The 12,244-nt window shown below is 39.0% G+C and overlaps 1 protein-coding gene across 3 annotated transcripts in view; it reads left to right on the forward strand.

Moving 5' to 3' along the window:
- The window catches only part of LOC732996 (ornithine decarboxylase), a 39,286-nt gene that overhangs the window by 25,035 nt on the left and 2,007 nt on the right, over positions 1–12,244 (forward strand). For all 3 annotated transcript variants that reach the window (NM_001046992.1, XM_062674204.1, XM_012691294.4), the window contains 7 exon segments: positions 4,219–4,376; positions 5,685–6,045; positions 6,709–6,826; positions 7,926–8,057; positions 8,694–8,817; positions 10,284–10,463; positions 11,864–11,995. In NM_001046992.1, coding sequence (NP_001040457.1) covers positions 5,862–6,045; positions 6,709–6,826; positions 7,926–8,057; positions 8,694–8,817; positions 10,284–10,463; positions 11,864–11,995 — 870 coding nt within the window. In that variant the 5' untranslated portion in view covers positions 4,219–4,376; positions 5,685–5,861.

Below are 12,244 nucleotides of genomic sequence, written 5' to 3' on the forward strand. Positions count from 1 at the left end.
ATAATAAAACTACACAGTTATAGAAATTATTTCGTATTAATCTACATAAGATTAAAAATAATACTAATTCATGGTACATTATGTTAAGTGTTATCGTTCGCAATAATACAATATAGGCTATTCCTGTTTCTTGACTTAAAGTGATAAGAGTGAAGTAAAAGTCTTTGTGACCAATTTCCTCTCCTTGCCCTTATAATAATACCGGATAAAAGGTTAAGGTTCTTGAATACACGAAACTCAATTTCCTTGTGTTGCCCGATTTAATGACATGTTCGGATTTCGTAGCACGTGACTACTATGAACAATATGAGCGCTCATAAAGTTCGTTGTCAAAGATATATATGTATAACGGGATCTATAGATGTTATCGGGAAGTACTGGTAGTAGGATGTCTTATGAGTCCGCAGGGGTAAGTACCACCACCCCGCCTATTTCTGCCATGATGCAGTAATGCGTTTCGGTTTGAAGGTTAGGGTAGCCGTTGTAACTAAACTGAGACCTTAGAACTTATAGCTCAAGAGGTGGGTGGCGCATTTACGTTGTAGATGTCTATGGGCTCCAGTAACCATTCTTAACACCAGGTGGGCTGTGCCAGGTAAGCTCGTCCACTCATCTAAACAATAAAAAAAAACAAATTTTAACTTTAAATGTCTCTCCTGTAAAGTTTCAAAAAAGTCGCTTGAACAAACTAGAGTTCCACACTCGATATATTTTATAATATAATATATCATATAATATATACTATTTAATAGTTCAGTAATCAGAGTTACAACCCGGGGTCAAGACATATCTTAGCCGCGTAATCTCGCGTTTTCGAAATGTCTGAAATAAAAATAATACAATAAGACATCCACGATAATGCCCTCTGTATCCGGGTGCCTCGAAATATTATTATCGTGCGTCTTTATCTAAATTTTGGCCGAGATCAAGGCCGACCTGATAAAAATGTAACCAGAGACATCTATCGCTGTCACGAAGATATTGATGTGTACTTTTTAGGGCTTAAAATCGAGTCAACAATATAGGAAGAGCATTGTGACGTGGCCTTCTTGAAACGTGAATGAAGGCGGATTTACTAAACCCTCGGCATTTCTGACGTAGATAAGCGATGGCGGCCACTCACTGATAGCCTTGAGAGGCTATGTCAGCGTTACCCTAGCATGTAGGTGAGCTCTCGGGGCTCAAACCAGGAGGTGTTGTTAACACTGGCCCTAGCAAGAGCAGTGCTTCGCAGAATCTACCACCGGATCGAAAACGCGACCCACTAAGAAGATCCGGCGAGAAACACAGTGTGCTGTGTTTGTAGGGTTATTGAGGTGCCTAAAAGCACCGTTAATGGATCAAGAGGATCCGTAATGACGTGCTTAGGGCGACGTCGACTGTTTACCATTCGGTCCAAGATCGGGTATGTAATTTCCGGCGGCCACAACAAGAGGGTTTTCGTGTCGTGCCGCCTTCTCAAAGTGGGGCATTGATGCCGACTGTATATACTTACTGATTGAGTCAAGCTCCATGTCGTCATGGAGATCCGACGGCTTATTGCAAAAACGGGGTTGAATGAGTTGAAGGGGTTTCAAATTAGTGCGGGCCGCGTGAGCGAACACTACACTTGCATAGGTCAAGACCGCGTATGCTAGTTTGTAGGGTGTCACCTTATTACGAAGGGACAATTTAAATTCACTTGCAAATCATCGCATAGAGGTGTATGCTCGTCTATGTTTGAACGGAAAAATAGCATCAGCGTCGAATGGCTGGATCACGTCTCGGTACATTTACAGTTTTAATGCTACATTAATATAATAATGCCACGTCAAAACTGTCCACTGAACGTTCTCGTATTCTATTGTCTATTCAAAATAAACATTCAGAAAAATAAAGAGACTCAATAAAGCCTGTCGAAACGAAAACACCTTGAGAGTTGACTGGAATTTCTTTTATTTCATATTTAATAAAAGAATATACGAATAAGTATTGTATTTATAAGCGAATGACAAATCTATTTACACGCTAACGATTATCCACATAAATATGACGTAGGCAGTCGGCTGCTAGTGTTGTTTGAAGTCAAAAACGGATGAGTGTTAAAATTATTTGATATAATGTTGTGGTTTAAATCATTAAATTCGACTAAAACTAAATAACTAAATAGCGATTGAATATTACACACACATATACGATGATTTTTTGTTACACTAAATCTCAGATATGGTTTTAAGTGGTATCGAAGCCAATGGGCATCGATCAAGCGGATATGGCAACGCATGCTTGCCCCACCATTAAACATGAGAGGCATTTTTAATTATATATATAATTTAAGAGGATTTTTTTTTGTTTGATTTTTATTACCTACTAGCTGACCCGGCAGACTTCGTAGTGCCTCAATCGATTAATAAAAGACCTAAATTTTTGTATAAAATAAACATAAAACAAACAAAAGGAATTCGTCCGACGGGGGACAAATCATAGGGAAAACAAAATTGTTATTTTTATTGAGTTCCGAGTATTTTCATATTTATCTACCTTTTAAACCTTCCTTCCACAAATAATTCAAGACCAAAATTAGCCAAATCATTCCAGCCGTTCTCGAGTTTTAGCGAGACTAACGAACAGCAATTCATTAATATATAGATATATATAATTATTATTACTTGATCGTAATAGACGTTCGTGAATACGTAATACGTACGTAATTCCTTGGTGAAATCGGTAATGCCTCAGCCTATGGTATTTTAAATCATGGCATGATCGGCATCGCTCGATACCAGCGTACTGGGTCTTTCCTTCATCCATGTAAGCGCGAACCGTCGATAGATCGACTTTCTATTAATGCGCGTAAATTTGCGCAAATTTGATATAGGTATTAGGTATCGACCTGTGCGGACGTCTCTTGGCGCGTGCGTGTATTTTAATAAATTAATAAAATTTATAAGTAACCATTTAAAATTATTTTGATGTGCAAATTTAAAATTAAAAAAATATAAAAATAAAAAAAGCTGTAAAAAATTAAATTTTGCATTGATTTTTGTATTGAAGTAAAAAAAAAAACAACAGTACTTTTGTTCACAAACCCTTTAGCAATTTCTGCAAAATATGTGAAAATAAGTGCAGCACTAAAAGGGTTAAGTCATGAATAGTAATCACATAAGGTTAATATAATAATTATGTTAAAATAACAATCGCTTCTTAATTTGTTTGATTTAATCTTTGACTGCAGATAATGTTATCAGTAATCTAACAAATGATTAATTAATTAATGCGCAGTGAGTTCTCTTAACGATAATAAGAAACATAGTTAACAATACAATTTACGAGAATGTAATCTCTCATGTAGGAACAAAGTATTTATAAGTCATTTAATATTTAAGTTTTTGTTGAAACTAGTGTTCAACATTCAACAACATGTTCAACATTTTGATCTGTTTTATGTATCATCACATTTTCTTTTGTTTTTGACATTAAAAAAAAACTAAACCGTTTAAAAAAAATATGGAACAACACTACAGCTACGCAACAAAAACAAAATGAGAATAGATTATAATGAAAATAAAGGGTTTTATTAATGATTGGGCTTTTTGTAAGAACTTTTTTTCGTAAAAAGACTTGGATAGTAACCAGCGATTTGATTGAATTCGTTCTGTTTCTTTCCTCACGCTAGTTCGATTTCACAAAAACTAAACTGTTAATAAGCCAATATCGTATAAGAAAGAAAAAGAAACTTGGAATGGCAAAATTTGACATTTTTTTATTGCAATGATGGGTGAACGAGCTCACAGCCCACCTGGTGTTAAGTAGTTACTGGAGCCCATAGACATCTAAATGTAAATGCCGCCACCCACCTTGAAATATGAGTTCCAAGGTTTCAGTATAGTTACAACGGCTGCCCCACCCTTCAAACCGAAACGCATTACTGCTTCCCGGCAGAAATAGGTAGGGTGGTGGTACCTACCCGTGCGGACTCACAAAACGTCTTGCCACCACTAATTACGCAAAATATAAGTTTGCGAGTTTGTTTTTTATTTACATTTACACGATGTTATTCCCTCACATTGAAAATCAATCGTGAACATTCATTGTTAAAAACGTATTTGATCAGAAAAAAAAATGATATCGCCTGCGGGATTCCAATACCGTGGCATCGCTAGATACCAATAAAAAAAAACAACAAAGAAAAACACTAAAATCGACATGATTAGTTTTAACGTTTAATTTTGTCCTCAGGGAGCACCGGGTGAGTCCGGCGCGTGTGGCAGTGCCGGGCGGAACGGACGCACACCCCGCCCGCGGCCCTCGCCGCGCTGCTGGCGACGAGCCCTCAACGTAGACCCGCCCTGGCTGCGCCGTGCCAGGGCCCGCTGACGCCACCTCACCACATTCACGTGAGTGCAACACGAGAACTTAATATAATAATAACCAAATGTGCTGCAACATGTTTTTTTTTATTGCCCTTGCAGGCAGACTTTGACCAGTCGAATCTTTTTAAAATTTACGTTAGCTAAAGATGTATTATCTAGTGTAGCAATTTGATTTATTGAAGAGGTGGTCGGGCCAAAGGAAGAAAGAAAAGCATCGAAGTATATCAGAGAAAGTGTGAAAGTAACTCCGGTAATCAACAAATTAAAGAGCGGACGGTTAGCATGGTATGGACATGTGATGCGTGGAGAGAAGATGTATGGAAATGGTAGTGCAAGCTAGAGGGGGAAGAGGTCGATCAAAGTAGACATGGATGGAGTTTGTGAATGTCGATATGAGAGAGAGAGGAGTGAGTGTTGAGATGACTGCTGATAGAAGAGAATGGAAGAGAAAAATTAGCTGTGCCGACCCCACCTAGTGGGATAAGGTGGAGAAAAAGAAGAAGAAGCTCCTGTAGGCAGACGAGCATACGGCCCACCTGATGCTGAGTGGTTACCGTCGCCCATGGACTTCCGCTTAATACTCTCCACAAGCCTCGTTTGAAGAAGGACATGTCATAGCGTTCGGGAAACACCGTGGAGGGGAGTTCATTCCATAGCCGGATGGTATGTGGGAAAAAAAGAAAAAAAGACATTATATTCCAAGTATCGTATTGCCAATTTCCATTAAGGTAATAACGTGCATTAATTTTTACTACCTCCTCATTTTTGAAAATGATTAATGTTGACTTTTGTTTGAAGTCTATTAAAAACGCCAATTCTCGATTAAATTTACAGTCATTTATTTCCAGCAGTAATTATTATGCGCGTGGAAATTGTTGGCCGCCCCTTAGGTATTTAAGGGGTGGGACGGAGAGGCGGAGACGCTTGCTGTCATTACTGATATGAGATTTGATACTACGATGGACGAAATCATTATAAACTTCTGATGATTCTGAATCAAGTTCATAGAATTCAGAATCAAGTGACTCAGAGGACATGTCAGAGTAATTTCATACTACCCTCAATTTTATTAATTAAATAATTTCATATACTTAATTTGTTTTTTGGTTTATTTTACTATTAATTACATTGTAATTAAATAGGTACAATATAAACTTCTAAAAGTTCAATTGGTTTTTTTTGTCATCACTGTGCGTTACAAGCAGCACGCAACACGCCCCCTCACCCCTGTCTCCACCTAAGGCGCGGCCAACTGGTTCCGCGCGCACTATAATTCAAAAAGGGCTTATGTCAGATGAACGGCCAATAATAATGTTGCGTTTCGATTGACAGCTGACACTTGTGGACTAGCGCTAGTGGGCCCCCAAGACCAGGCTCCGACGACACTTGACACCGCTAACCCGGACAGCTGAAACGTTACAAGGAAACGGCACAGTCGACCGAGGCGCCGGCCCCCGCCGAGCCCGGGATAAACTAAGGAAACAAGTCCACGTAAAGTTGGATAACACCATGAAGGTTGTGGAGGAACAACGCATCAGAGTGATGGAGGGATCGTGGTCCCCGGTCAGCGTGATCCGGGAGATCGTGGAGAGCGGGGTGCAGGAGGACCCCTTCTACGTGATGGACCTCGGCGAGGTTGTCGCCCGCTACCAGCAGTGGAAGGAGCTCCTGCCCAGGGTTGAGCCGTTTTACGGTAAATGTTACATTTGAATCCTCTACTCTTTATAAACGTAGGGTTTAGGAGCAGTGTTTGCTCAATGATCTAAATTCGACCTTAACCACTGATTTCAAGACTTAGATTCGTTTTATGATAGTTTAGAACCCCGAGAGCTCAACTACTCGCTCGGTTACGCTGGCATAGCCTCTCAAGGCTACCAACTTACATAGGAAAAAAAATAGTTCTATCATTTTAAAAAAAAAGGCTGAGCTAACATAAATACTTCAATAAATAAATAATAGTTTAACAAAACTAAAAAAAATCGCTTTTATAGAAAATCCAACTAAAAAATAGAAAATAAATTTGAATTAAAAATAGTGTAAGAAAAAGTGATTTTATTGTAAAAAAAGCGTGGGGTGCACGGTATCAGTAGTTATAAATATTTTATGAACAGATATGAGTAGAAGGGTTATTTTGATAATATCTTGAAAAGCACACCACGCTTTCATCTTGTCCTTAATAAGTATACCAAATTTCGAGTTAATCCGACGTTTTGAAAGGGGTCAAAATCAAGTTCAAAGATTCCGTTACAAACATACATACGTCTGAAGCTAATAAAAGCGTATTAATAAGAAATAGTGTCTATTCTTAGCCTATAAATTGTTTTGTGTTAAAAAATATTAAATGATATCTTTACAGCTGTGAAGTGCAATGATGACAAGTTGCTGTTGACCACCCTGGCGGCTCTGGGCACTGGCTTCGATTGCGCTTCTAAAGCTGAGATCGAACTGGTCACATCTCTAGGAGTACCACCCGAGTAAGTTGGTAGTAGTAAGCTAACAGTGACCTCCGTTTGCCGCTACGGGCGCTGTTCCAACCCCCATACAAATCTGAGAACTTATTTTTATTGCTTAGATGGGTGTACGAGCTCACAGCCCACCTGGTGCTAGGTGGTTACTGGAGCCCATGGACATCTACGTCGTAAACGCGCCACCCAACTTGAGATTTAAGTTCTAAGGTCTCAAGTATAGTTGCAAGGGCTGCCCTACCCTTCAAACCGAAACGCATTACTGCTTCACGGCAGAAATAGGCAGGGTGGTGGTACCTACCCGCGCGGACTCACAATAGGTCCTACCACCAGTATTTGTTACGCGATCGAGAAGTTGAAAAACTCACACTAAGCACACTGAAGCCAGTATTACACCGCTGCTTCTCAGATTACAAGTAGGGGACCTATTTTCTTTGTGCTAGTTTTTTTTGAAGCGAAACTTCTTTAGAATCATAACGAGATTTCAAATTCGATGAAACGAAATGAAACGAAACGAAAAAATAAGTCCATAGAGACACAAACACATAAATGTATAGGATTTAGCCGCCGAGAGAATGAGAGAGAACACATTATACGTGAAGTTAAAGTATCAATTCACAGGGGGCGCTACCTCATACTATAAAAGATGATTGACAATTTTTTTTTTTATTGCCTAGGTGTGTGGACGAGCTCACAGCCCACCTGGTGTTAAGTGGTTACTGGAACCCATAGACATCTACAATGTAAATGCGCCACACACCCACACAAAATCCCAAAGCCGATAAATTTGTTCAATAACATTCTCGCCCCGCCTGTCATACATTGATGGTACTATGATAAATCTTTCTGAAGCAACTATAAAAAGTTTCAACTTTACCAATCAACTGGAGGCGAACAAAGACAACATTAATAAGGAAACTCATAAATATCTTATTTAATATGTTTAAATGAATATTTGAGTGTCTGTTTGTTTGTTCGTTTATTATGGGAGGAAAGGTTTTGTTGTAGTCACATCAAGGCACGACATGTGACATTTTAAGAAACTTTTTTTTACACATATCTTCTGTTAGTGCCGAGCTATCCGGATTTAATAAAATTCCCTTCTCAGGCGGATAATATTCGCGAATCCGGCTAAAATGGCGTCTCACATCCGTTACGCGTCCGCCGTCGGGGTCGACGTGATGACCTTCGACTCGGAGATTGAACTGATGAAGATCAAGCAGTACATGCCGCACGCGCAGTCAGTATACTTTGTTTATTTCGAATATTTATTTACACCAACGTACTGGGATTGGCGACTGACGTCTATTTGAGATCGTCAGCGCAAAAGTGGACTAAGCTTACGCAAAATTGTCCCTCTTTCGGCTTAACGCAAGCGGTGCAAAGCTATGTTAAAGCAAATTTGTTCCTCTAATAATTATCTATACATATAAATAAAATTGGAGTGTCTGTTTTTACTACATGCATATGAATATATATACGGTACATACACAGAAATAACATTTTTTACAATTTTTGTCTGTCTGTCTGTCTATTTGTTCCGACTAATCTCTGGAACGGCTGGACCGGCTCAGCTAGTACTAAATAATATTAATTACCTAAATAAATGTCGCTCAAATTAAGTACCCTTTCGCCCCTCGTTAAGATATTTTATTCCCTCTATGCTCCCACTGTATGTACTGTAATAAGTGTATTGTTTTTTTTTTATTAAATCAAAATGCAAGGTAGTTGAATAACCTAAAAGTACATATTATTATCCGCGACACGTTTTCGTCAGATTATAGAAACAGATTCATCAGCAACATGCTTCGTCAAAAAGTATCAATACTTACTTTCAGCTACAAGCGTCGTCATGCGTGTGTATTGTCTGTGGCAGGTTGTTGATCCGCATCCGCTGCGACGCGGCCTCGGCCCAGTGCCCGCTCGGCATCAAGTTCGGTTGCGATCCCGTCACGGAAGCTCCGCGGCTGCTGAAGCTCGCCTCTGTACTCGGACTCGATGTGAGCACTCAAATGTCATCTTCATTTCATTTCACTCCATATTATCATTTTTCATAAAAATAAGACATGACTTAAAGGTCTTAGTTACCAGGTCATAAAACCCAAAAAAAAGTACTCAAATGTCACACTGAATAATAATATAATCTATGTGAAATACAGTAGAGTATATATTCTGGGGACTTTTTGGCGGGAACGCGAGGAGTGAAGTTGTGTGATTTGTTTTATTTTGTCTATTTAGTGTTTCTTCAGGTTTAAATGTGTAATAATGGTGGTTTATAACTGCTTAATATCTGTGAAAGTGCACAAATGTGGGAAAATGAAACAAAGCTGCTGGACGTAACTTCTCAGGTTCCTCCAAAAAGTCCACTGAAACAATCTCAGTAAATGACCCACCATTTTACTGCGATTATATTTCATCCCATATCATTTCATTAAATTTCATCCCAGTTGATTAATGTCTCAAATTAATCATCTTCATTTCATTTCACTCCATATTATCATTTTTCATAAAATTAAGAATATAAAGTAAAATAAGACATGACTTAAAGGTCTTACTTACCAGGTCATAAAATCTCTTAAAAAAAAAGTATATATTCTGGACTTTTTGGCGGGAACGCGAGGAGTGAAGTTGTGTGATTTGTTTAATTTTGTCTATTTAGTGTTTCTTCAGGTTTAAATGTGTAATAACGGTGGTTTATTAACTGTTTAATATCTGTCAAAGTGCACAAATGTGGGAAAATGAAACAAAGCCGCTGGAGGTCACTTCTTGGAATTCTCCAAAAAGTTCACTAAAAAAGTCTTAGTAAATGACCACCATTTTACTGAGATTATATTTCATCCAATATCATCTCATTTCATTTCATGCCATGTTTCATAATAATCAACTTCATTACATAATATCATTTTTCATTTAAAAAAGTTTTCATTAAAATTAAAATAAGACTTGACCTAAAGGTCTTGTTACCAGGTCCTAAAATCCATAAAAAATTATATATTCTATGTGTCATGCAATAGAGTATGACGCATAGGTTATAGAGCACAGATAGAGAATGTGAGTTCACAGAGCATCTAGTGTTAATGTGAGTAGCTACGTTAAGACATTAACTGGGTCTCGTTTGAAAAAATTGTCATTGTCATTTTTTTATTGCATAGTTGGGTGAACGAACTCACAGCCAAATGCGCCACCCACCTTGAGATATAAGTTCTAAGGTCTCAAGTATAGATGGAACGACTGCCCCACCCTTCAAACCGAAACGCATTACTGCTTCACGGCTGAAATAGGTATGGTGGTGGTACCTACCCGCGCGGACTCACAAGAAGTCCTACCACCAGTAAAGTACCAGTACACGTATTTCATTAGAAAAATTGGAACCCTGCCGACGGGATTCGAACATTGTTGCATCGCTACATACGAATGCAGCGGACGTGTTATCCTTGAGGCCACGACGACTGTTGTTGCGCGGCAGGTGGCGGGCGTGTCGTTCCACGTGGGGTCGGGCGCGGCGGAGGCGGCGGTGTTCGGGCGCGGCGTGCAGCTGGCGCGCTCGCTGTTCTCGGCCGCGCGCGACCTCGGCCTGCGCCCCCGCCTGCTGGACCTGGGCGGCGGGTACCCCGGGATCGCGGCGCAGCACCACTTCATGCTAGAGGTAACAATCTGTCATTGACATATTCAACGCAACGGTGAGCCTTATCTTAATAAACCACTCGGAAGGCTACCCGTGAGCCCCGTGAGACTTTTTTTAATTGCTTAGATGGGTGGACGATCTCACAGCCCGCCAGGTGTTAAGTGGTTACTGAAGCCCATAGACATCTACGACGTAAATGCGCCACCCACCTTGAGATAGTTCTAACGTCTCAAGTTTATTAGAAAATATTAAAAAAATTAGATGCTATAAATCGCAAATTTTAATCTGTCGTGCAAATTATCTCATTTCATAAATCTTGGAATGAAAATCTCAAGGTGATAAAAAGAGCCTACCGGTGGGTAGCGTGTCAAAGTTTAGCAGTGTTACACTTTGACAAGTTCAACGCTTCTCGACCTTTTAACAATTAAGCCAACATCTAAAAATTTGAAACTTGAACAATATCTTGAATACTGGAGAAAAATTTACAAATTTCTTAGATTTATTACTTAATATGTTATTCATTGCAAAAGCTCCAAACGAATTTATATTCTCTATTAATATCTTATCTGTGTGCCTTAGTGCGAGTTTCTTAACGTTCTCGATAGCGTAAAAGTTAAGCCAATTTTGTATGATGCAGTTGGAACAGCGCCCCTAGCGGCAAACGTAGGCAAACGATCCGATTCCATACAAATATGAGTTAACTTTTACGCTATCGAGAACGTTAAAAAACTCGCACTAAGCACACTGATCCACAAGATTTCCGAGGGCGTTGATAACACTCAGCTAAATACTCCAGTGTACTACCAGTAGGAGTGGGTAATATCGGTTTTGCCGCGTATCGAATCGTATCTATATATCGAGTATCGATATCGGATATTGAATCTATATATTTTTTGAATCTATGTATTGATGGATGCTAGTAGATTTTCTCGATTCATGATATTTGAGATTTAAAACGATACGCTGATATAATATCGTAGTAGATATAGATTAAGTCAGCGTTATACGGGTTGGTTTTCTGATGAACGTGAAAATAAAAATATCAAAAAAACTTTCCTTCATGCTTTTACCAGGCTTAGGACTGGCTACATTATTTTTAGTTTTTAGTGTTTTGTGTCTTAATTTAAAATTACAAAATATACTAAAAGAGTGTACGATAGGGATATCGTGCGCTCACTCACTCTGGCCGATTCGATACGAACCAAACGAATATTGCTGATATTCACGAATCGGTACGATACGCCGATGCGCATCACATCGAGCAGTATCGTGTATCGGCTGATATCGATATATAGATTCCGTGCGGGGCGATATCGGATTCAACGATATTGCTGCGATATATAGATATTGAATCTATATACGATTTATATCACCCACTCCTAACTACCAGTGATACTCAATAAGGAGTTTGTATGTTCAAGATTGCGGAGGTGGTGAACGCGGCGCTGGAGAGCCATTTCCCGGAGCGCTCGGTGCGCGTGGTAGCCGAGCCCGGGCGCTACTTCGCGGCCGCCGCCTACACGCTCGCAGCCATGGTGCACTCCAAGCGGGAGGTCAGTGTGGGAGTCTTTTGATAATATCCTGAAAAGCACCGCACGCTTTCTTTACAATAAAATAACTTTTTCTTACACTATTTTTAATTAAAATTTATTTTCTTTTTTCTAATTGAATTTTCTATAAAAGCGTATTTTGTTAATATTTTTAAACTATTATTTATTTTTAATTTTTTAGTTGAATTTCAATTTTTTTAATATATATTTTTTTAATATTGAATTGTCATTGTTCCTATATAAATATGCCAA

The sequence above is a fragment of the Bombyx mori genome, chromosome 20 (assembly GCF_030269925.1).
Source record: "Bombyx mori chromosome 20, ASM3026992v2".
NCBI lineage: Eukaryota > Metazoa > Arthropoda > Insecta > Lepidoptera > Bombycidae > Bombyx > Bombyx mori.